Genomic DNA, 26,956 nt, shown 5'->3' on the forward strand with positions numbered 1-26,956 from the left:
TGGATATGCAAAGCAAGCCCAATAAAGCCTATATGGTTGATTAACACTGCACCGATGTAAATAATCAGACCAAACCTATGAAGCCAGCCTCTTTGTGTGTGTGATCAAAACTAATCTTTGCAATTATTATGATCACAGGGCAGGAGGAAGAAATGACTGTTAAGAGACAGTGAAAGACTTGAAATGGGTCAAAAGACATCATTAGGTAACTTTCCAATGGAATATGAGGTGTTTAGCACACCTTTCTGGGTTATCTGATTCTATAAGGGTTTCAGTACTTTTAACTGGGTTATTTTATAACTCTGTATTATAGAAAACTGACATTACTGCAAATGAATCTTATCCAGTGAAGACACTATTATCCCTGGGCCCCAGCCCACCCATGGACGAAGCCAGCTGGGCATCTACTTACAAATGCACCCTAGCATGCACCACTGCCTGTGTATGTGTCTCTCTTTGGATATTTACCTTTGGGCTAGCTGTGACATCTTACGGGTTCTCTTATTAATTAACTGCTACTATAAAATCTTTGACATGCATTCATTTTTTCTAAAAGTCAGTCATTTTCTCACTCTTTCCTGGTTATTATTTCACACTTTTAAAAGTATGGAGTGCCACCCTTCTGACATTGAAAGGGCAAGAAGGAAAATCTACCTAGTTAACAGGCTCGTAACTGTGATTTGAACTGCATTTTATTTGCTAAGGCACCCTCACACACATCAGCGATCTTGTCAAACCAAAATACTCTGCAGAAGGAACTGCTTTGCCACACATAGCTGGCAGCGACATTCAGCAACAAATACATAATTTATGGGACTCTGGGATTGTTAATATTCCAACACAGAAGTGTGGAACACAGTGATGAATACTGGATTCCAAGCTTTATAATAAAGCTACTCAGGGTTGTCATGATGTATGAATTCAAAATGTAACCACCTCAGAGTCAAAAACTAGATGAGGGAATATCCCTCCAGGTTCAGAGAATGAAAAGACACCCTCTTCTATTTTCATGTTTCATATGACATCACTGCAGCATTTACACTAGAAAGCCATTTCAAAACTGGTTATTATTTTGTGGATGAGTGTGTTCCAGGTACTGCATGCAAATGCTCTCACTGTGCACAAAAACCCACTTCTCAAAGCACCAGGATCTATTCTGCCCTCTATAAACACTACACTTAGTAGGATAGCCTCATTTCTGTTCTTACCAATCCTAAGGTCAACATATGTCTGACTGGGTCCATCTGAATCATTTGAGACCAGTGCAAAATGAAAACACAAGGCCCCATGTTAAACATTTATTGCTAATACAAGCAGGTGACAACAAGCTTTAAACCAAGCACGGGGCCCTTCCAAGAAGGGAGCCTATGGGACTGCACAGGTCACACACTCACGCGCATCCTGCATCTGAGGGGTGCGCATCTGATGCTTGAGGGGAAAGCACAGAGAAGCCTTTATCCTCCTTACAGAAACAGACACAGTCTGCACAAAGGTTGCTTTAGAGGTTGCCCAGGAGGGTTTGTGGGGACTTCGATGTACAGCCACTGGGATTACAGGTATGTGCCACTGTGCTTGGCAAGAACAAATTTTTAAGAAAAGAATAATTGTAACAACTATCATTTATTAAGACTTTACTCCTGGGCTGATTATTTAACACATATTACATTATTTTATTTTTAGATAATTTTGTGAGGGGTTTTCTTCTAATTTATTTTAGGGATAAGGAAATGGAGGATGAGAGAGGTGATGTGCCTTGCTTCAGACTACATGGCTGCTAGCAGAAGACCTGGCTTAAATATGGTCTGATCTGGCCCCAGGCCTGCACACTAAAGAAACACACTAGACAGTCCCACTTTATGACATGTCTACTCTCTATGAAAACTACTGTCCAATTTTTATTCTATTATGCATTTAGCTAAATAATTAGAAGTATCAACATCTCTTCTCCTCTGCCTATTAGTTTCCTAAACCTACATTGAGAAATACTCCTAAATCCCAGAGAGTTGCAAGGAGAGAGAGCTGACACACACATTGATCCCTGCCTGCTTTCCCTGCCCCAAACTCAAGAAGAATTGCAAAAGTTCTACTCCTTTCATAATCGCAAGAGCTCTACTCCTTTCATACTTGATATAAGAGGATAAGCACAAATCCTCCCAATGCATATTTACTTACAAGCTGCTCATTTCTTTACCAAAAGGTTTGCAGACACTCATAACAAAAGTCTTAAACAAACCAAGAGCTGGAATTTTAGAAAGAGGAAGCAAACACACAGGCCACAGGTGCTGAGTCGTGGCTGTGACCAAGATTCATGCAACCTGTAGGTTCCAGTCTTGGTGAAAGGTCCCAACATAAGGCACTGCACAGGTCTTTATCAGTGATTTAAATAAAATTATATTAAATTTCCAAAAACTCTTAGGCCCCAAACTATACTATTAGAAAAATCACAGTCACAAAGTTGGTCATGAAATGACAGGTCGTATATAGGAATAAAAAACGATCTAAAAAAAGACAAGTACCATTATTAGATAATGCACAGCACAGTAGAGTTTGGGTTATGCTTCTCTAATATCCACGCAACTGGTGGCTGATGGCAGAAAAATGTAACCAGCCCCTGGAACTAAAGGCTTTTTTTTTTTTTTTTTTTGCTTTTCCTCTCACACCACCAGCATAACATACAACCACATTCCAGTTGCACAGGGAATAAAAATGCCAAAACTCTTCAGATGCAGATAATACTGTGTAAAAGTATACTTTCTTAGCTTTCTCCCCTCAGACTTATAAACATTTTCACTGTCATCAATCAATGTATTTAATGCTAAAAGTTTCTGCTTTGATGGGATTTTAAACAGCAAATCAAATCAAATCAGAGTCCTTACTTAACAACAGTCATGTTCTGAGAATCGCAAGTGATTTTGTTGACACATGAGGATCATGGAGAGCACGTACACTAACCTAGATGGTGTCGCCTGCTACACACCTAGGGTATATGGTGGAGCCTTCCGCTCTTAGGTGACAAACCTGTGCCACCACCTGTTATTATCATGAACACTGCAGGGACTTCTAACAACAGTATTTGTGTATCCAAGCATATCTAAATGTACAAAAGAAACAGAAAAGTATTAGGCCAAAGGAATTTTTCATTATAATCCCACAGGACTACCATGGTGTAGGAGACGTCCCTATGTAGCACATGACAAGTTCTAACCATGGATCTGTTGCTGCAGCACAGGAACCAGTGGAGCTGCCCCTCAATACAACAGTGGCCATTTCCATGCCAAGGGAAGGCTGATCCCCTGCTCTCCCCATTTCCCACCAGTATGTCCCTGATCTAGAACTCTGACCATGAATGCCCCTGGGGAAAGGAAGGAAAATGAAGATTGGAAGAGAGGAAGGGGCAGCCTTGGGCCCCAAGCAGAAAAGAAACAGAAAACATCCGCAGGCGCAGCAGAGACCACTTGTTGGCCAGCGTTTACTGTTGCAGCCCTGGTGCCCCATGGCGCTGGAGCCACAGAAGCAGGGTAGCTCTGGATCTGAGAGAAGTAAGGCTTGGTGCGCTATCTTAAAAATAGCACCTGGCCTCTCTTTTTGGATGATTATAAGATGAAACTGAGGGGTTTTCAGGTTTTGAGAGATCTTTGACAAAACATAGGTGCTATTCAAATATAAGAATCACTGAAAGCCACTCCAGTGGCCCATTTTCAAGGGAAGGAATGGCTGCTGAGAAAGGGCCAGGACTACTTGCCTGGTGCTCTTTTGACTGTTCCTTCAGTCTTTTGTGAATCTCAACTATTATTTCTAGCAGCCCAAGTAGCCCCCATCCCCACCTGGCAGTCAGACCCAGAGTGACACTGAGTGATCAGAGGAAGTTCATTTCTCCAGCTCCCTGATACTAGGGCAATCCCTTGAAGGCTAAGATTTGCAGACAAAGAGCCTCAGAGATCTCACTGTATTTACTGCTAGGCTTCAATTAAATAAGGCCCCAGACAAAGGCCTGCTGCCATTTTTCCTGTTTAAAGTCAGTTCTGGCGTGGTGGTGTATCCCTGTAATCCCAGTGACTTAGGAGGCAGAGGCAGGAGGATTGCAAGTTTGAGACCAGCCTCAGCAATGTAATGGTACCTGTCTCAAAAAAGTGTGTGTGTGTGGGGGGGTGCTGGGGAGGTGGCTCAGTAGTTGAACAATTGACCCTGGGTTCAATCCTTGGGTTGGTACCAAAATAATAATAATGACACTAATGCTAGTTCTGTATGGTGGCTCCCCATCCCAAGAGTAGGCTTGCCTGCCCACCAATCTAAGGTCTAAGGGTACAATCCTATCAAAATGAATTCCAAATAGATTCTATTTTCTCAAATGAAAAGTCTGTACACCTTAGAAGCTGGAGGGCCTATCTCCAGCTAGGTTTTATTTTTCTAGGACTGAGAAACTGTATCTAAACCTTATATCTCCTTTCTAAACGAACTGTTAAGCTTCCCACAGCCACAGTTTAGTGCAGGTCAAGGGCTTTCTGCATACAGCAGTGCTGATGTTGAGCAATGCAAGGTTTAATTTCTTAGGGCTGAAATTGTGCAAGACTGTACACTTGCTCTTTATGGAGTAAAAAGAAAAAAACTAGTTAGGAGCTAAAGTGAATGAGTCCAACAAATGTTACTGATCTTCATTCAAAACTTGCATTTTATTTCTCTGAGAGAAGCTGACTTGGCAGGAATTATCTGGCAATTTAGATAATAACTGAATGTTATTAAACGGAAGTATGTTTTGACTTCTCTCTTTCTTTATTTTACATGGATGATGTAAATTCCTTCTATATGACCTGGATGTCTGTCCCCTTGTTAGGGAGATAAATATAAGGGAACAATTGCTCTAATGAGTTGATGAGGCCTATGTAGCCCCACACACCAGGCGAGACTCACATAGCTGGTGTGTTCTCGAAGGAGGGAGAAAAAAGCTAAGCTCTAAACCTGACATAAGTGTGCATGGGTCCTCCAAAACTTAGTTGGTTATTACCCAATAGTCCCAAATCATAGCTTTAACACTTTGGAGAATATTTGGAAACTAGTGTTTCTAGGCAGATATACAGGAAAGGCTAAGGCTTCTTAAAACCATTTAGCTCATAGGAACATTACTGATGTTTATTAACAATTGCTTAGGGTCACTTTTATTATCATTTTGAAAACTTCACAAGTAAAACACAATTCACAGTAGCTCTATAGTTGTACACGGATCTATCTTTTCTGCAAAAAGATTGGGCTTTACCCCCAGGATAGTAGCAGCAGATGATGGGCAGCTCTGAACATGGTCTGAGGGTCACAGCAGAGAGTTGCCTAGGTGGCTTGTCACAAAACAGGTTCCCACAGCTCCAGACCAGCAACCAGAATCTTAGCTTGGAATCTACTTTTTTAATAAATTCTTCAATGATCCTTCGTACAAAGCCAAGTGTGAGATCAGCTCCAAGGAAACAAGGCTTCTCTGCTCTCTCCACAGCCTGTGAAAGCCCAACCCTCAATGAAGAAGGTCTGATAGGAATCAAGGCAAGCACTCAATAAATACTCGGTGAAGTACAAAATGTACTGTGTAAGGATATTATCTCTTCCTCAAGCTGCCAGGGAGCTTCAAGCCACATTTGAACTCAATTATGGAAATTTTGTAGGGCTTCCTGGCTTGTATTTTTAAGCTCTTTCCCCCCCTCTCATTCAAATTTGTATTTTTGTATTCTCCCTGGTTCTAATTTTTTACCTTTTATTTATTTGTTGCCATTATTTCATTTTATGGTTTCATAAGCACTCTCAAATCCTGTGACATAAAACAGGGTATAAATATATAAAGACACTTTAGTACAGACATAAATCAAGGTGGCCATTACTATGTTCTTTTTAAATATTTTTTTAGTTGTTGATAGACCTTTATTTGACTTATTTAGACGTGATGCTGAGACCTGAACCCAGTGCCTCACACATGCCAGGCAAGTGCACTACCACTGAGCCACAGCCACAGCCACAGCCCCATTACTATGTTCTTGACATGTTCCTTGTTACTCGAAGGTCCCCCACTGAGACCGCGCTCCTCTGTCCCACCTTTCAGCCAGGAATATTTTTCCAGAGATTTTTAAAAAAGCACCAGCAGACTTACTTGTGTCCTTGGAGCTCAATGGCTGTTCCTTTTCTCCCGCCGATGTCCCACATGATGACAGAGTGATCTGAACTGCCAGAGAATAACACCCGCTGGACTGGGTCCCAACAGAGAGCGGTCACCCCACCTGGGAGGACACACACAGATGGTATTACTCACAACATAATAACGTTACTCATCAACAAAATGGGAATGCAAAAAGAGTTAGGACGCAGTGCAGTTCCCAGCATCTAATAAATGTCTGTTCAAAAAACAAATGAGTAGATCCCAAAAGAGAAAAATTGGCTCCACGAGTACAAATTCTACTCTTCCAGCCCCCCGACTTCAAAACTTAATGTACCATAAAATCAATTACTATAAAGACCAAAGGGAAATGAAAAAAAGACAATTAATTGACTAGTCATAATTCTGAGAAGAATGGAAAATGTTGCACTATTTGGAAATATTAACCATATTTTCTTAACTGCTGCCTGCCTCCTACCCTGACAATAACAGATGAGAAGTAAATGGAGTTTAAAAATGCTCAATTAGATTTTTTAATTCTTTTTTTTAACATACAAAACTCTACATATTTATGGGGTGCAATGTGATGCTTCGATACAAGTATACACGGTGTAATGATCAAATCAGGGTTGTTAGCATACTCATCTCCCCAAACATTTATCATTTCTTTGTGGTGGGAACGTTCAAAATCCTCTGTTCTAGCTGTATTGAGATAAACGCTACTATGCTGTTAACCACATTTCCCCTACAGTGCAACAGAACACCAGAACTGATTCTTCCTTTCTACTTGCAACTCTGTACCCTTTGACCAACCTCTCCCACTCTTTCCTCCTACCCACCCCAGTCTCTGCTGGCCATTGTTCTTTTTCTTGTGGATGAGGTACTGAAGATTGAATCCAGAAGCATTCAACCTCTGACTACATCACCAGTCCTTTTAAAAAAATTTGAATCAGGATCTTACCAACTGGCCTGGAACTTGGGATTTTCCTGCCTTTTTAGCTACCTGAGTCACTGGGATTACAGGCATGGACCACCACACTGGTATGTGGCTGCTGTTTTATTCACTACTTCTATGAGATCAACTTTTTTAGATTCCACATGAGTGAAATTGTGGTACTTCTTTCTGTGTTTTGCTTATTTCACTTAATGTCCTTTGGGTCATCCACGTTGTGGACAAATTTAATCTCTTTTTTTGGGAGAAGAGTATTCCATTGTGTATATGTACCACATTTTCTATATGATGAATACTTAGATGGTTTCCATTTCTTAGTTTCCATTTCTTAGCTTAGATGGCTTCCATTTCTGTGAACAGTGTTACAATAAACATGGGAATGCAGGTATCTCTTCAACTTACTGTCTTCATTTCCTTTGAATACATACCAGTAACTAAACTGCTAGACCATAATGGTGGTTCTACTTTTAATTTTTTAAGGTACTTTTATCCTGTTTTCCAAAATGGCTGGGCTAATTTATACTCCTACCAACAGTGTGCAAAGGTCCCCTTTTCTCCACATCCTTGGGGACATTTGTTATTTTTGTCTTTTGGGTAATAGCCATTCTAACTGGAGTGAGGTGACATCTCACTGTGGTTCTGGTCTGCATTTCCCTGATGATCAGTGATATTGATTGTATATCTTCTTTTGAGAAATACCTATTATAGCTATTTAATCTTGAACATCAGATATAATAAGGCCACAATATCAAATCTTAAAATTACCTTTTATTTTTTGGGATTTGAATTTATAAATTCCTTGAAAATCACTTGTATTATTTAGTGTCAATATCCTCAACTGTAAAATGGGGATAATGGTAATAAGACCACTACAACTATTCCTACTAATGATAATATCCTATTACCCACTTTGTAGGACTGTGGCAATAATCAGATCAATTACACAGGCCCACTCTGTAAATTGTAGTATGCTATATGGATGTAGTTATGAGAATTATTCTGGTGGTGCAGCTACAAAATTCTGTCATATTTTCTTCTTTGGTAGTCCCCTTATAAATCAAACTCCTTGTGTACTGAGAGCAGTAATAAGTTTTTCCATATAACATGCTCACAGAGCCTATAAATACTTATGAATGTCAGAAATAATTATTTTTTTAATATTATTGAAAAATAATACTTTCTGAGAAGGATGCAAATAGTTTCTTATTTGTTGGAATCTGACATTTTAAAAGTTTAGATTATCAAGTTGTTCTACTTTAAGTGCATGTTGGGAAGTTTCTCTCATAATTGTCTCAGATTTTTTTTTTTTTTTAAAAAAGACCAAAAGGAAAAACCCCACTATTCTGAATTATGCTTACTAGCTTCCTCCTATACCTGCACACCATTCTGCTTGCAAACACTCCTGATCCTGGAAGAATAACATCACTGCCCCTCGGGCATATGTGGTTAACCACCCCCTATAGCTCCCAGCCCACACCCGCTTCCATCATCATCCACCCAATAATGGCAGTCAGCACAGTACTGGTGCAGACAGCTCTGGCACTGACTATTGAATGAATAAAGAAGCAGATGAATGAAGAAAAAAAAAACAACTTTTCTTTCACTTCACGCAAGTCCTTGCCTAAATGCCTGCTCTCTAGAGACACCCTCCTTCACCTCACCACTCTTCTCCTTATTGTTTTTATTTTCCCTCAAATTGGTTGGTTGATTGTCTTTTGAGAAATACCTATTATAGACTATTTAATCTTAACATCAGACATAATTAGGCCACAATATCAGAGCTTAACAATATAAGCTGTGGCTTGTTCACCAGAGTACACCCAGTTCCTAGAACTCTGCTTGGCTCACACGGGTATTCAATAAGCCTGCACAGATGCTCAAATGACTGACTGAAGGAGGAAGCATGTGAAGAAACGCTCTTGGCCTTGTTCTCAACAGATGAAACATGCATATGACAGATGTTTCCTGGCTGACCAGCTTTGTTGACATGATGCCTCTGTCTGTTCTATCTTTAGGTGAGAGGTTCTCAAGGAGGATCTCTGAGATAGTCTTGCTCAACCAGTGGCGCCACTATAACTAGGGGGACAGATAAGAGAAAGGTGAGAAATACACGATTTCCCCTATAAGACATGTAAAATGGGTAGCCCTGTTTTTTTTAATTTATTTATATTTTTATGTAGTGCTGAGTATCGAACCGAGTGCCTCACATTTGCTAGGCAAATGCTCTACCACTGAGCTACAACCCCAGCCCTAGCCCTGTTTTTTTTTAAAGCACCACCTTAAGTTTTTGTGTTTTGTTTGTTTGTTTATTTTGGAGTTTTTTTTTTTGGTACCAGGGATTGAACCCAGAGGCCTTGAACCTGAGCCACATTCCCAGCCTTTTTTGATATTTTATTTAGAGAGAGGCCCTGAGTTGCTAAATTGCTGAGGCTGGCTTTGAACTCTCAATCCTCCTGCCTCAGCTTCCTGAGCTGCTGCGATTACAGGCTAATGCCACCATGCCTGGTTAGATTTAAATAAAGGCGAGCACTGGTAGGAAGAATGTCTAGAAAGGCTTAATTAACTCATTTAAAGACTTCATTGGAGGTGCTCTTCACCAAATCAGAATCAATATGGAAATACCTCAATAAGGTTTACCGTGTGCCAGGAGATACATACTTCTACCCTGCACTCCTGCCAATCAATCCACCTACACATTTACAAATGCTGCATCAGGACACAGGCTCTCTGGCTTTCTTTGCTGGTTACTACGAAATGAAGATGGTTTATGGTGAAAGTTTAGCTATGGTATTATAAGTGCACAGGCTCTGGAACCATATTCTAAGTTTGAATCCCAGCTGTATCTTTATAAGGTATGTGGCCTTGGGCAAGTTTTTAATGTCACTGTGCCCTAGAAATCCCATCTGTAAAACAGGGATGGTAACAGTACCTAACTCAGTTTTGTGACTAAATGGGTTGCTAAAATAAGTCCTTAACTTGGTGCCCAGTGATGGGAAGCACTCAATAAACGTCAGCTACGGTTACAGGGCAGAAGACCTCACCTATACAATCCCCATGACGGTGTGCTTTGTTGAGTTAGTCTTAGTGACAAGCTTGTCTCCATGCTATCCCAGCCATCATGAGATCAACTGAAGTTTTAGAAATTGGACCAATGTCTAGTTTTACCCATTACATCCCACTGAAAGGGCGCTCTGGGAAGGGGAATTCTTAGTAACACAGGCTGTTAGGAAGAGAAAAATTGATAATGTAGTTAACACATAGCAGGGTATATTCATCAGATTCTCAAAGAACTCATAAAAAAAGGATAAGAGAGAGAAGGGAAGCAAATAACTCTGTGATCCCAAGCCAGTTCTAAGTGCATGTCCTAACAATAAGGCCTGCTGAAAGCTGGCTTACAAACTGTAAACCACAGCATCCATTTCAAATCAGATCAACAAGCATGCACCGAACACTGTCTGCATCGGCTATATGAAGACATGGACCCTCTACCATCACAGATGTACAAGAGAAGACAATAGAATTATTTTAGAGAACAAGAAGAGCACACAATTTGCATGGTGGAGCCATTCTCTCTAGGACATGAGGCTACTCTCTCTGCCTGTCCTATCCTTTATCACCTAAGTAACCTTTTCTCCCTCTTCAAGTTCAGATGCCCTCTCCTCCAGGAAACCTTCCTCAACACCCTCAATTCAGGTGAGGCTCCAGTCTCTGTGAATGTCTCTGTCATTACACTGACCCCACTACACTCAACTTGTTGGATTATAAATCTGTGCTCAAGGTAGAGTCGGTAGACTCTGGGTTCTGTATCTTTGTATCTGAGCACAGCTTATGGTGCCTGGTATACAAGAAGTGATCAATAAATGCTTACTCTTCTGGCCCACTCTACTGGATGGCAGAGAGGAATGGGGGAATAATAAATGAGAGCCTTGGGGGTGAGGCTGATGGTAAGGCTGTGCAGTGAGTCCTGGAGGCACAGAGAAAAGCAGGAGGGATAGCAGCTGATGGAAACAGCCTCATCCTTCTGTGGAACTTTCTCTGTATCTCTCTGCAGATGGGGCTTCCTGATACATAGTTGTTCTTTCTCCTCAACACATGGGCAGTTGGGGAAAGCCAATCACTTGCAGGGAACTCATGTTGCAAGGAGCTAGGTCCCGTGGACTTCATGCCCCAGCCAGCAACAAGGGCAGGGCCAAGGGCTACTGTGGTTGTGGTTTTCCAGTGTTCACAATATTTTAAATGACAAAAATAATTTCTTCCATTTAATTCTATTTTGTTCCAAATTAATTCATCTTTCTAACTCTCCTTCAGTGTTTCTTTTCATGCTTTGGCTTGCTTTTGACCTCTATGATATGACCTACAAGACTTTTAATTAAATTAGTCTTTAAAATAAAGGTTACTAGTTATCCTTTAATGACTAGAGAGTATATTATTTTTAAATAAGAGATGAGGTCTTGCTATGTTGTTCAGGTTGGCCTCAAATTCCTGGGCTTTAAGTGATCCTTCTTCCTGAGCCTCCCAACTAGCTGGGCCTATAGGCACTCCACCATGCCTAACTCTTTTTGATTAATCAAATAATGAACTTTTGATTAGTTAGAAGAGAATCTCAAATGTGGAACTGAATCAAAGCATATAAATATTTTCAGAAATGTAATGTGACCAAAATGCTTAGTGAACTAAAATTTTAAGATTTTATAGCATACCTTGTAAAAATGAAAGGCCTGTGTGGGAAGTTTGCAAAATCAGGGTTGGTGACTGCTGGGTCTGCCTTTACCAGGGAGTGAAGTGGTAACTCAACAAGAGCACTACACCACAACTTCAAGACTAAAGAAGAGCCTGAGTTAGTGCTCATACCACAGAGCCTCTTGATTAAAATATCTGATCTCTTGGTTGTGACATTTCAGTGTATGTTGAGCTAAGGAAGGGTTGGGAAGCATCTCTATGACTCTGCACATGGAAATGCCCTCTTGTTATTTGTTTCCAAGCGGGCAGTGAGTGAATGGCATTCAGGGGCTGACAGCACTTGCTACTCACAGAATATCTTGATGAATTGTCCGGAATTGCTAGAATTATTGGTCTAATATGTGTATTCCATGCTGGACTAGAAGTGAGTAAAGACAAAGATCATGTTCGTTTTTATTTACCTACATACACAGCAGCCCCCATCACAAGAGTGAGCTGAGGGCTTGCCTGATTTGATGGCAGTCTGCAACTATTGACTTGCATTTGATGTAAACCGGATCTGCAGGCAAGTCTCCCTTGTACACAAACACTAAAGTTCTCAATTTAATTATGTGAACTTGCATATTTGCATTGAACTTTCTTGGTTTGTTTATTTTTATTGTAGTTACATTGTTCTTTTTAATAATTCTCCTAATAGCTAATAACAAAGTCTATGTTTGATTTTTCAGTAATTAGTATGCTTTGGGAGATTTATATTGAAGTCCTATTTCTAACATGTTCATGCTAATAAAAAAAATCTTAGAAATAAAAGAAAACAGAGCTTTTATTGGTGTTATTAATTTCTAGAGGGCAAAGTAAGATTTTTACCCTTGCTTTGTTTAAGTCAGTTTATAGCTTTTTGGTACAAAGAAATTCAAAGTTCTGTAGAAATAATAAAAACCATGATACTTGGCATTTAGCTCCAGAAAGAAAACAGCAGAGGGAGCATAAGAATCTAAAACTAGTTTTCTAAATCCCTATGGATGAAGAAACGTTATGTTTTGGTCTCTGGGCATGACTATTAGGCCAATTCCATCATCAATCCATGTTTCTTACGCCTGTCTATACTGTAAGAGATTGATAAGGCAAAAGGCCATGACTCCAAACACGTATCTACCAAAGACTTATCTGTTTCTGAGTTTGGATCTGGACTAATAAAATCTTTTATAAATTGGGGTTTATATTAAGGTCTTTGTTCCTTACAAAAACTCCTTTCTCAAAACTGTGTTTGGCTCAGTTTGAAACCCTGAGCCTGGAATGGGCCTACCATAGAAGAGCTCAACAGTGCCTCTGAATCACCATGGACTGTCAATGTCCTCCTCACTGTACCTTTAAATGAATGAGCTGCACTGCAGCCAGATTAGTGCTGGCCAGATCCTACTCTCCACAAATGACAACCACAAGTTAAATACCTCATTGCTCCATTTGCCTTCATGTTAGTTACTGACCTTTTATGTTCTGTCTGCCTTGAAGACATTTCAAGATAAAAATGAAATGAAAATGCTTTCAACTCCTTGAGAAAGATAAGACTCGATGCCAAGGAAACATTTTATATTCAAACAGGCCTGCAAAACATGAGTCCCCTGAGCCACATCTGGCTGACAAGACAGTGGTTAGAAGCTTTACTTACCCATTTTGACCTGGAGATGACACCAAACTCAGAGGATTACTATCAGCCACCACATGGTCAATGACCGATTCCTATTGAGTCCAGATTATCATGTCTAACTCCCCTTCTGCCTAAATCAAATCTGGGAAACCAAGCCTGCTGAACAGTTTTCTTTCTCCTCCTCCTCTTTTTTTTTTTTTTTTTTTTGTGGTGCTGGGAATGGAACCCAGAGCCCTACTGCTAGGCAAATCCTTCACCGCTGAGCTGTATTCCCCAGCTCCCGTTGTTCTGTTTGTCTGTTTGTGTGTGTGTTCCTCTGTTTTTTGCAACCTCCTATATTTACTTTGATTTCAGCCACTCCTGGCTTTCCCGGGATGGTTCTCACTGGCTTTCCAGTGGTACTCTAAAATAATGCCTGAACCAAGTTTTAAAATCTAATCAGGTTAATTTTTTTTTTTTTGAGTCTCAAGAATCTGAAGTGACTCTCCCTTTCTTTCTGGCTCCCCCTCCACCACCTCTTCCCCATATCCACCTTCATATCCAGTGTTCCAGCCACAAGAGGGTGACCACCAGTGCCCACGCCCTTACAAATCTCCATGTGCCTTGAATTGTGCTGGTTTTCTGTCTGGACTGCTCTTCTCACTTCTTTTCCAAAAACTCAACATTTATTCATCCCCAAGGATCTCAGGTCAGGGAACATCTCTCCTAGGGACACCTTCCCTGACTGCCTCCCCCTCCTCCTTCCAAATAATTTTCCCATTCTGTGTTCTTGGAAGTGCTTGGTGCTTGATTCCCCTGCTTGGCCACCATGCACCATAATTACAGTTAGCTTGTGTTCTCACTGAGCTGTGAGGAATCGGGGACAATGACTATGCCTTTTATTTCTGTGACTGCAATAGTGGCTGATATGAATAAGGGAGAGAAAGCATAGAGTATAAAGAGAAGAGGATCCAGGGCAAACCTGGGGATTCTGGGAATGAACAGACTGAGGCATAAAGCACAGAAAGGAAATTGGGAGAAGATAGTTCACAGAAGTGAAAGGATATTAGTGATGGCAAGAACAATGGCCATATCGTACAATGCTGCTGATAGGGCAAGTATGACAAGGTTTAAACATGTCCTAGCAGATCTCAGGTCACCTCCGGAAGAACTCCTCAAGTAGAGACAAAAACCAGATTGCAGGGGCTGGAAGGAAAATGGGAGGTGACGACTTTGAAGAAGTTAGGAAAATTATATTCTAAGAAACACTGTTGTTTGCTAAATCTGGATGAATCTTAATGCCATTATACTGAGTGAAATAAGCCAGTCACAAATGGACAAGTACTGTATGATTCTACTTACACCAGAGTCCTGGAGTAATTCATAGAAGGATGGTTGCTAGGGGTTGGGGGAAGGGCTCAGTATTTCAAGGGCACAGAGCTGCACCTTCACAAGATGAAAACTATTCTGATGGATGCTGGTGATGGTCGCACAACAATGTGCATATGCTCAATGCCACTAAATAGGAGGGTATTTAAAATGGTTAAAATGGCAAATTTTATGTTATATGTATTTAACTAATCTTTTTTTTAAGTACCATTGTTGTTAAGAGAATAAGATGGAAATTGCTACAATAGGTCATGAGACTGACAGGGTTTGGGTTTGTTTTCTTTGCAGGGAAACAAGATACTTAAGCATGTGAATACATTGAGAAGGCAAACTAGTCAGAAGGGAGACAAAGGGAATCCATTTTAGTGAGAAGATCCTGAAAAGAATTTGCCTGGGGCAAGAGAAAGGCATGCTCTTGCAAGTCTCCTCATCTCAGAGGAGGGAGAGATACAGGAAAAATTTGTCAGGAAGTGGGGGGGTACAGATAGGCAAGAAATACATTTTTTAAAAGAGCTTCTATCTGGAGTTGGGGTGTAGCTAGGATCACCAGAACTAAAAACTAACCAAACAATCTGATAGCTTTTGGTAAGATGGCTGGGGTAAAAAAATCTGCAGAAGGTTTTTAGGGAATTGGCAGCAGAAGTGTAAAGGAATTATTAGGCAACTTTGTGAGTCTAGTTGGGAAATCATGACCTTGCAATGCTAATGATGGTCTAAGTCTCATGGAAACATGATTTACTGCCCTAGCCGTTGGCTGCACAAGAATGTGGACAGTTAGTTTAAATCACAGGCTCCAATTCTACGAAGAACCCTCTCAATCATAGAACGGAGAATGCTAGGAAGCCCATGGCTGAAGGGGTGCACCATCAGGAAGGAAGGGATACAGGGGCTGAGACACTGAGGAAATGGAAGACTGGAATCAACAAATACAGTGAAGTAGATAAATTAGGGATGGAAAGATGAGGAGACTGAAGCAGGCAGTGAAGCAGAAGATTTCTTAAGTGAGACAGCTCTGGGTCCCTACCAGGCCCAGGCTTGGCCAGGGTACAGGAGGCTAGAAAGAGACCTCTAGGGCTGGGGGTATGATTCAGTGGTAAAGAACTTGCCTAGCATGCAAGGGCCCTGGGCTTGATCCCCAGTAACTACACACACATATCCAAAGAGGAAAGACTGGGGTCCTACCCACAGGGAATATTTCTATGACTTCTTCCATGTAAAAGCACAGACAAAAGATGATCTCTTATGAATCTTTTGCCTTGGATTCAATTTTCCCTTTATTGTTGGTTTGTTTGTTTTATCCTAGCATTCTATATTTTTCCTTTTATGAAATCCTTTATGATTGCAATTAGATATCCAATTACATATCCTCCATCCCTACTTCTGTTCTTATATGACATCCACGCTGAGTATTATCCCCGTTTTACACTACAGCTTGGGTTGATAGTCTGCAAAAAAGAAAAGCCTATTAAGGACCTTGAGAATAGACAGTGGCTCATTTCTCAGGGTTGACATTTTCTCAAGCCAATGTCACATGGTAAAAACATGAGTAAAACTTTTAGTCATCATCACCATCATCATTCAAGTCTTTCAAAGGTTAAGAGTGACTATTTCAGGTCACCTTGCTTAAATAATCCTGGAACAAACCAGTGACACAAAGGGGACCCTTGGGTTATACACAGAAAAGAACCTGAAAGGAAGGGACACTTGTCACTTTTTCTTAGGCCAGGTACCCACGATGGGTGTATCTTTCACTCGTGTTGGATGGGGGAATCTTTCCTGCACACCACCTTCTCACTCCCAGACTGAGGCATCTGTCCTCTCAGCCTTCTGTGGTTTGAGCAGTTGCCACGCAGTCTCAAAGAATGTCCCATGAACACATGCCAACACTGGTTTTCTTTAGTGCAATCTGATGAAGAACTAAATTACCAACATTTTCAAAAGAGATTGGTTCCTCTTTTGTTTGGATTATGGAGAAAACTTTTGACATTATCTCTTACTACACCATCCTGAAATCAATCAAGCATATCATATGCATCTTTCAGGAGCACAGGCTGTACTCTGCCATTTTCAAAACATATTTCCCGAACACTGTATTACAGAATAGGTGACAGCATAATGTGATGCCAGCTCCTGGTGATTCTGCTTTGAATCCTACCTGTGTGTCCTCTGAATGTTGTGACCAGGGTGCAGTTTTCTTGCTCCAGTTTGAGGATTGTTACTTGGCCTGAGTGGTCACCAATAAACACGTGCCGGGTTTCAACATCAAATCTATCATGTAAGCATTAAGGTTTGTTTCTCAAAATTGAAGCAGGGGTGGGATTTACAGTTGGGGGAAAAAAAAGCATAAATTTAACAAGAGATGTACAAATCCCACACTGGAGAACTTGAAGACAGTGCTGAAAGACACAAAAGTGAACTTAACAAATGAAGGACATACTATGTTACTGGACAGTAAGACTCAATATGACAAAGATGTCACTTCTTAGCATATTAATAAATTAACATACATTTAATATAATCTCAGTAAATATATCAACATGTTGTTGAGCTATGTTCATTCCATGGGTCCTGTGGAAACATACATAAGCAAGAGAAGCAAGGAATACTCTTGAGATGAAAATAATATGGGTGTGACGAGGTGAAGTCACCCCTACTAGATATTAAAACATGTTATAAAGTTTCTCTCTTAAGGGTAATTAGAATATACTTTAAGGATAACACTTCCTCACCCAATTTTAAATAAAAAGGATTTGCTTTTTTTTGTTACTGGGAGTTGAATCCAGGGACCCAGGGGTTCTCTGCCACTGAGCTACATCCCTTGCCCTTTTTATTTTGACACAAGGTCTTGCTAAATTGCCTAGGCTGGCCTTAAACTTGTGACCCCCCTGCCTCGGCTCTTGGGTTGCTGAGATTTCAGGCATGTGTCACAGGGCCTGGCAAGATCTTCATTTTTAATCTGAGGTTGCTGTGGCATTAGGACTTAATTGCTTGCTGTTCAACAAGTTTTGATGCCACCGAACTGCTAATTCCTTAGTGCTCTTCCAGCACACACTAGACATGTCCTCCTCTACTCAAAGTCCTGGTGGCCACTTAAGAGGCTTGACTTTGATCACCTACTTAACCACTTTCAGTTTTGCATTCACTGATGTGATACTCTTATGAACGTGAGGGGTATGTGCTTTTTCTAATCCAAACATCTTTATTACATTTTTCCCTAAAGTGGACACCTTTTTGTACTTTTGATTCTGTTAACAATATGCAGTTTGTGAGGGTGCTGTGTATCCTTAATTTTTTGATCTGTAGGTGAAGGCTGAAACACTTGATCTGAAATTCTTAATTTGGTAAATCTGTCATGAATCCAATCTGTACAAATGAAATTCCCCTGCTTTTGTTGCAGTCTGTAATTTCTCTGGGGCCTCTGAAATAGTGCAAAATCCCCACCACAAGTGTAGTAGTTGTTCTTTTTAGAGGCACTGCTTGCTAAACTAAAGTTCCTTTAGTTAAAAAGGTGCTATTGGGACATGAAGAGACAAGAGAACAGAGAGAAAGTCCAGAAATAGACATAGAAATCTAGTACATGTCTGGTAAAGGCAGCTCTTCAAATGAGTAAGGAAAAGATGGATTGAAATAAAATGATGTTGGCACAAACTACATATGTATTTGGGGGAAAAATGGGACTGTATTTCACATCACATACCAAGGTAAATTCCAAATCAATTAGGAACTTCTATGTAGGAAATGAAAATATTAAGTTCCCGAGAGTGGGTTTTTTGGGGTAGGAAAAGCTATACCTTAGAAACACAAACAAATAATATAAACAAAGACAAAAGATAAATTAGAAAAAAACATTTGTAACTTCTGCCACAAAGGGCCCAAATCCCTAATATAAAAGAGCAATCAAGGATAAAAAAAGACCAGAAATCTGACAGAAAAATAGGCAAAATCTGAATGGGACTCTGAATGGATAGTTCAAGAAGAAATAAAAATGGTGCTGCGTGAAAAGAATTAACCCAGCAGGCAGACTCTATCCTTTGCAAGCCAGCTTACAAAGCTGGCAGTGTCTGGGAACCTGGATTTGGGGCAAGTTCCCACCATTAACTGATAAGAATGGTTCAATGTGTCTTAACTATTCCAACAATATAGCTTATGCTGAATACCTGCTTTCCTTTTGTGCATCAGGAATTTTGGTATGTGCCAGGTGGGAGCTGTCTACATGACCAGCCCTCACTAAAAATTCTAGACACTGAGATTCTTACAAGCTTCTCTGTTGACAGTGCTTAGCAACTCATATATATATATATATATATATATATATGAAAAATCTCCCAATTTGAAAACAAAGCAAAATAAATGAAACTATCAAACTGGTGATATAACCACATAGTTGAGTGAATTATTTTATGCGACTTTAAAACACAACATTTTGAATGTACATACTTAGAATATACTCTGAGGATAAAAGAACATCTAAACCTCAAAGTATCATTCAGTAGTCTTATTGTCATTATAATGCTATCGGATAAAGCAAATAAGGAGTTATGTTGATGTTTTAAGAATAAAGATTTTCAGCCCAAGATCAAAGAAACAAGTTCAAAAATGAAGAAGTAAAAACCCTATCATGTGGGGCTAGGGTTGTGACTCAGTTGTAAAGCGCTCGCCTAGCATATGCGAGGCCCTGGGTTTGATCCTCACCACCACATTAAAAATAAATAAATTAATTAATTAATTAATTAAAGGTATTGTGTCTATCTACAACTAAAAAATAAATATATAAAAATATATTAAAAATCCTACCATGTTAAATTTGAAATTTTGAATAGAAATATAATAAGTTATTTTATTTTAAAAAGTAACACGTATGTATTATTTCATAGATATCTCTGAATATTATTCCTCATTAAATAATAGATAATTACATGACTGGTACAGAAAAACGACAAGATGAGCTTAAGACATGATGAGCCAGAAAGTTCTCAGACATATGTAAAATAGTTAATAAGGTTGATAAGGAAAATGACTGCTTTACACTTATTTTAATTATAAGAATGAAGAAGAAAACAAACTCAATTGACACTAAACAGTCTTTACAATCACAAGTGAATAGCATTATTCTGTAAATGTCATGAATCCAACAAAATCTATCTATAAAAGGTTAGAATAAAATGGTAGTACAGCCTCAAAGCTTAGAGTGACTGCCATCAACTATGATGTGAAGAAATTGAGATAATCTTAATAGCTTTTCAGAACTGTGTATCTGCCTATGAATAAATCTAAGAGATTACATTTGGTGGGAAGACATTTCACTTTACAGAGTAACCTTTTTTTTTTTTAGTTGTTGATAGGCCTTTATTTATTTACACGAGGTGCTGAGAATTGAACCCAGTGCTTCACACATGCCAGGCAAGTGTGCTACCACTGAGCCACAGCCCTAGCCCATATAGAGTGACATTTTGGAAATATCTCCAACATAAAGAAAATCCTAAAATGAAGAGTTCTTGAATTATTTTTTTGTGAAAACATTAAAAAATATGATCAAAACACCGTCAAAAACAAGATACCAACAGGTCTTCCTTCAGGTCTAGAATATACTTTAAAATGTTCTAGAAAACAGAGAAATATCCCATTGTGTATATATATGCCACATTTTTTTTTTTATCCATTCATCTACTGAAGGGCATCTAGGTTGGTTCCACAGTTTAGCTATTGTATATTGTGCTGCTGTTAACATTGATGTGGCTATGTCCCTGTAGTATGCTGTTTTTAAGTCCTTTGAGTATAAACTGAGGAGAGGCATAGCTGGGTCAAATGGTGGTTCCATTCTCAATTTTCCAAGAAATCTCCATACTGCTTTCCATATTGACTCCACCAATTTGCAGTCCCACCAGCAGTGTATGAGTGAGCCTTTCCCCCCACATCCTCACCAACACTTACTGTTGTTTGTCTTCATAATAGCTGCTATTCTGACTGAAGTGAGATGAAATCTTAGAGTGGTTTTGATTTGCATTTCTCTAATTGCTAGTGATAGTGAACATTTTTCATACATTTGTTGATTAAATATCATCTTCTGAGAAGTAATGTGGCATATATACACAATGGAATATTACTCAGCAAAATAAAAGAGAATAAAATCATGGCATTTGTAGGTAAATGGATGGAGTTAGAGAAGTTAATGCTAAGTGAACTTAGCCAATCCCAAAAAACCAAATGCTGAATGTTTTCTTTGATATAGGAAGGCTGATTCATAGTGGGATAGGGAGAGGGAGCATGGGAGGATAGGACAGAGGGGTTGGAGAGGGAAGGGAGGGGGCAAGGGGTTATAAATGATGGTGGAATGTGATGATCATTAGTATCCAAAGTACATGTTTGAAGACATGAATTGGTGTGAATATACTTTGTATACAACCAGAGATATGAAAAATTGTGCTCCATATGTGTAATAAGAATTATAATGCATTCCGCTGTCATATGTAAATAAAAAAGAAAACAGAGGCAGAAAGCAAAGAGGCAGAGAAGAATCAACAGTGGATGAGAGTGTCCATTATAATACTTTCTGAATATTACAGAAAGTATTTACAAATTTAAAGATTAGTAAGTGAAGTAGGGAAGGAATGCATTTGTTTCTATTTCTTGCCACTTCCTTGCTATTGGATCTTTGGGAAATATCCCCATTCTGCTATATCCAGTGTGCAAAAGACTAGCCCAAATATTATAATTCCCGAGTTCTAATCTTGGTTCTGCCAGTTAACAGTCGTTGCATTGGGCAAGCCACTTGTAACCTTCCTGAGTCTCAGTCTCACCCAGCCTAAGTTGCTACACTATAAAAACAGACGATAAGGTTATTTCATCTTTGCTGCACACTATTGTTTGATAGTAAATGAAGTAATGTATGTAAAATCACCTCATATATTCTCAGGGACTGCAATATATATATTTTCTTCCTTTTCCTCTTCTTTTCTCTTTTCTTCCTTATTATGATTGTTAATTGTGTTATTACTATTATAGATCACTTAATATTTGAAGCTTCACATATGTAGCCAAAGAACCAAAGTATCTAAGGTTATTCAGAAATTCATAATTCAATTTGAGAAACGGTTGGTCTGTTTGTCTTCCTCTACTCTCTACTTGAACTTTGATTGTTATTTTTAAAAATTTTTTTTAGTTGTAGATGAACACAATATCTTTATTTTGTTCATTTTTTTCTATGTGGTGCTGTGATCAAACCCAGTGCTTTATGCATGCTTGGCAAGCACTCTACCACTGAGCCACAACCTTGGCCTGAACTTTGACTATTTTTAAATGCATATTTGCTTCTCCAAACAAACAAAATTTTAAAAACTCTGTAAAATAGTGGGATGGCAGGAAAAAGGGAAGGAGGAGGGGTGAACCCTAGAACTATAGTAGCTTGCTCATTAACTACCCATCCACCTGCCAGCTGCAAGAAAAAAGCTCCAGCTTTAGAAAAGTCCCACAGTCCTTGGCTCAGACCTCTGGCAAAAACACAAAACTATCATGCCATCAGTGTTTAGCCTTAGAAAAATAGCCAGGAGCAAGGACTGGCAGTATGGCTCCAAAACTGGATCTGGCAAGGCATAGTTTGCAGGGGTCAGGGAACCTTCTGTAAGAGCCTATCTGTAGTACTGCAGCGCCCCTCTGCCTTCACAGTGAGGGTGGCTAGATGGTCACAGCCCAAGAACTGAAGCCCAGAGGCTTACCCCACCACCAGTAGCACCAGCACCACTATCACCACCTGACTATAATACACACACACACACACATACACACACACACACACATACACACACACAGGCACAGGCTTCTGATATCTGATAACATGATGTTCTGCACGGTAAGTCACACAGTATGGCCAAAAGAAAAAGTTACAAAATGATGACTTTTGAATCTGGTGGTGATAATCTTATACCATAGACTAACACCATCAGGGCAAGTTTAATTCTTGAATATTTGGTTTTTGTTTTTCATTTTCAGATGGTTTAAAAAATCACCATCTTGAAGATAAGACCTGCAGTGTTTCCCACACTCCATTGCTTGGGTAAGTGAAACAAAAGACATAGGGAAGAAGCATCATTAGGTTTGGCTAGTAACTTAGAAGCCAGCCTAAGGGCCCAGTAGTTCTGCTCTCTTTAGGCCAGTGCAGTACAATGGGATAAAAGCAGGAATCCAAGGCAGAAGACCTGGGATCTGGTAGTAAATCTCGAAGCTACTAGGTGGGTGGTCTCAAATAAGGCAAGGGACACTTTCTGGGTGTCAACTGGCTCATCTGAAAAATGAGGGAGTTAAAGACCTGTTTTTTTAAAAAAAATATTTAATTGACAAAAATTATATACATTCAAGGCATACTGTCATGATTCGGTAAATGTATATACAGTACAATGATTACCATAATCCAATTAATTAATACATGCATCACTATCCGTAGTTTTGTGCGTGAATGTGTATGTTCACAGGTGTGCATGGATTAAGTATGCCACCCTCAAGTTCACATGTGGAAACCCAATTCCCAATATGATGGTATTAGAAGGTAGAGCTTATGTGTTAAGTCATGAGGGTGAAGCTTCATGAACAGGATTAGTGTCCTTATAAAAGAGACTCCAGGTGGGGCTGGGGGTGTAGCTCCGCAGTGGAGCACTTGCCTGGCATGCGTGAGGCACTGGGTTTCATCCTCAGCATCAATATAAATAAATAAAGGAATCATGTTCATCTACAATGAGAGAGAGAGAGAGAGAGAGAGAGAGAGAGAGAGAGAGAGAGACTGACTCTCTCCAGGGAGCTCCCTTGCCCCTTCTACTGTGTGAACTCAATGAGAAGATGTTCATCTATGAAGCAGGAAGCTGATCCTCCCTAGGCATGGAAACTGTTGGCAACTTGATCTTAGCCTCCAGAACTATGAAAAATAAACCTGTATTGTTTAGAGGCCACTTAATGAATTATGGTAATTCATTAAAGCAACCTGGACTAAGACAGAGAGGGTGGGCCCCAGCATTAGAACTATATTAGCACTAATCTATAGACATGCGAATTCATGTATTTCAACTGAAGCATCATACTTATCTGAACTTGCTTTAGGAAAGTCAAGTCTGGAGTTTCTTGTATTCACAGGTAGTATTAACTTCTCAAAGATAAGCTTATCTTGCTTTCCATTCCCTTGCCTTTGATCTTTTCAACTTGTCATTTTTATAACCTTCTACAATATTCTTTCTTAGCTTCTTTACTTGCCCTTCCAGTGAGAAAAATTAGATGACACTGGCTTATATACATACACTTAAATATACTTAGAGCTATATATCTGCAAAGAAACTGCAATGTACTTTGTCATGTTGTTGAGCATCAACAACTAGGTGTTTCATAAATATGGAGATAAAAATGAAAAAACAGGCCGTCCTACTTTTGTTGACAGGTGATCTGATTCCACTTACTTCCTCATTTGTCAGAAGACAGAGAGATTCTACATTTTTAAACTAAGAATCCCAGAATCCTCTACTCCTGGCCATGGGAGCATAATTCACTCATGCTTTGCGCTAGTTGATACTTTGCTTGCTGGAGCCCAGAAGTGGGGATTATCCAGCATTAGCGGGGTTCATACTGAGAATATAGACTCTAGCAGCTTGGGAGATAAGAATATTATTCCACATATCTTGGAGTAGCATTAACAGGTAGATACCAGCTAAACCACTCTAGTCCCAGCATGGTAGCTTCTCAATAAATATTTTAAAAATTAATAGAAATCCTGTGGCTCTTTTCCCAAGCACTAAGGAATTGCTTACAACATTCACATTTATATATAAATTACTCATAGACAAAAATCAAAGTCTGTATTTTGGTGATTGTTTATTCTCCATGGACCATAATTTTTCTGATAGCTGAGGCTTATAGATGTGGGTGTGTTGTAGTTGACCCAATGAAGTTACCTCAGTCCACTCCACCTGGGGACCCCCTGATGATTAGTGTCTTAGGAAAGTCTCTGAGCATCTTATTCACATGGGGACAACTCAACAAATAATGCACCAAAACTTTTCAAACTGTACATATTTCAAATTTTCAAGAATCAAAGAGGTCAACAGCTAAGTTCCCACCGAGGGATTCTGTCCAGCAAAGGATACTGCAGGCCTGAGGCCACAGCACTGGTGCGATAACCTCCAAGGCGCTCCCCACTCTCAGAGCAGTGCCAGGCAAACTGCTTGTCTTGTCCCGTGCTCAGCACCCACTCCAGCTCCAGGACAAACAGGACCATCGTCACTCTGCTCTGATGCGCTGAAAACCAAGAGACAAGAAGACAACCTATAAAGCAACCCAAAGAGTTTGGAACAGCATGATCCACAGAGTTGTATTGTTCTCCTCTCCCCATTCTGGAAAAAGCTGACGGTATAAGCTGTTTGTAGGGACAGGGTATAACAGTGGCTCCGGTCAGAGGTAGGAATGTGCCTCTAAAGACAGGCATGCCTGAATTTTTATGACTTTTTAAAAATGATCCTTCTCTTCCCAATGCTCCCCTTCTATCCCTCTTGTGCCAATCCAAGAATTACTGACTCAGAAAGTTCTTTACCCAAGGGTCTAGACCATCACCTTCAACACAGTAGGGCTGCTGGACTAGAGAGTGTCAGATCCAATATGACCACAAAACACATCAGGGATGACTTCTGAATGCAGTCACTGTAGTCAGTTTACATGCACTTCCAAAAACAGTAAAGACTCAACAAAATTCTAGATAAACAGCTTTCTCTTGGAAATCAAATGCTTAGAAAGGAGGGCAGAATTATAAGAAGAGAATAAAATATTCTTTACACCAAAGTATACATTTCCCTATTTCACACATGGGCAAAGTGAGGAACAATAAAGCGGAGTCATTAGGCTGAGGTCTCCTGGCTTCTCAGTTACCAAAACAGATGGGAGGATTTTTGCTTTCTTATACAATTCCAGGGAGTGAGGTGGAGGGGACTGCAGTCACTGCAGAGCTGACTGGAATGAACACCACCTGTCTGGCAGTCTAGTGAGGCAGGAGCATGCTAGTGAGTGAAGACATAAGTTTCCCATTTTGATTACCACACAGTTAGTCCGGAGAGATAAAGGCAACTCTGCTGGCAATAACACCATCTGCCAATTTCTGAGCACCTAACAGGTGCCAGGTATTTAAATGCATTCTGTCTCTTAATCATTACAATTACCCTGCAAAGTGGGTGCTCTGATTTTACAACAAATCAGAAGTTCACAAGATGGCCCTTTTAGATTGGCTACCATACAATACAGTCAGAACCACAGGGAACACCCATGGATACTCATTTCAACAAATGCCTGATACTGTGAAACCTGACATTTGAGACATCTTAGAGGATATGGAAGCACTAATACTGTGACCTCTCTACAATACATCCCTCCTTTTCAGAGTCCCAACCACTATTAAGATCAAAATGCTGCCTTTGGGCTGGGGTTGTGGCTCAAAAGTAGACTGCTCACCTAGAATGTGTGAGGCATGCTAAGTTAGATCCTTAGCACCACATAAAAATAAAATAAAGATATTGTGTCCACTTATAACTAAAAAATAAATATTAAAAAAGATATGGAATATCCCCAATTCTCCTTTCCCCATCCTTAATCAAATACTAATAATCTATTTTCTGTCTCTATGGATCTTACTATTCTTGACATTTCATATAAATGTATTCATACTATATGTGGCCTTTTGTGTCTGGCTTCTTAGCATTCATTCATTCATTCATGTTATAGAATATATGCTTCCAGTTCTCTCAGGTATATAACTAGGAATAGAAATGCTGTATCATAAGGCAGCTTTAACTCATTAAGGAACTGAAAAATTATTTTTTAAAGTGGCTATACCATTTTACATTCCCATCAGCAATGTGTGAGGGTTCCAATTTCTCCACATTCTTGTCAATTCTGGTTTACTCGGCTGGGGATATGGCTCAATGGTAGAATGCTTGTCTTGCATGTGCAAGGCCCTGAGTCTAATACGCAGCGCGCGCGCACACACACACACACACACACACACACACACACACACACAAGCAAATAAACAAATGTGAACCTCCAAACCCCCAAAACATACAAAAAATCTACACTGATTTATTTCTCAATATTTACTGAAAAACTCAACTGTTTTAGGTACTACACTACATCTGCACTACATAATTTACATATGCAGTCTTTG

General features: G+C 39.7%; 1 protein-coding gene across 1 annotated transcript in view; it reads right to left on the minus strand.

The window, feature by feature from the left end:
• Wdfy2 (WD repeat and FYVE domain containing 2) overlaps nt 1-26,956 on the minus strand; it is a 152,043-nt gene that overhangs the window by 21,469 nt on the left and 103,618 nt on the right. Inside the window, exons 5-7 of the mRNA XM_026393698.2 lie at nt 24,894-25,044; nt 16,931-17,043; nt 6,125-6,251 (exon numbers count right to left, since the gene is read on the minus strand). Coding sequence (XP_026249483.2) covers nt 6,125-6,251; nt 16,931-17,043; nt 24,894-25,044 — 391 coding nt within the window. The remainder of the gene's footprint in view (nt 1-6,124; nt 6,252-16,930; nt 17,044-24,893; nt 25,045-26,956) is intronic.

The sequence above is a fragment of the Urocitellus parryii genome, chromosome 2, assembly GCF_045843805.1.
Source record: "Urocitellus parryii isolate mUroPar1 chromosome 2, mUroPar1.hap1, whole genome shotgun sequence".
In the NCBI taxonomy this organism is placed as follows: domain Eukaryota; kingdom Metazoa; phylum Chordata; class Mammalia; order Rodentia; family Sciuridae; genus Urocitellus; species Urocitellus parryii.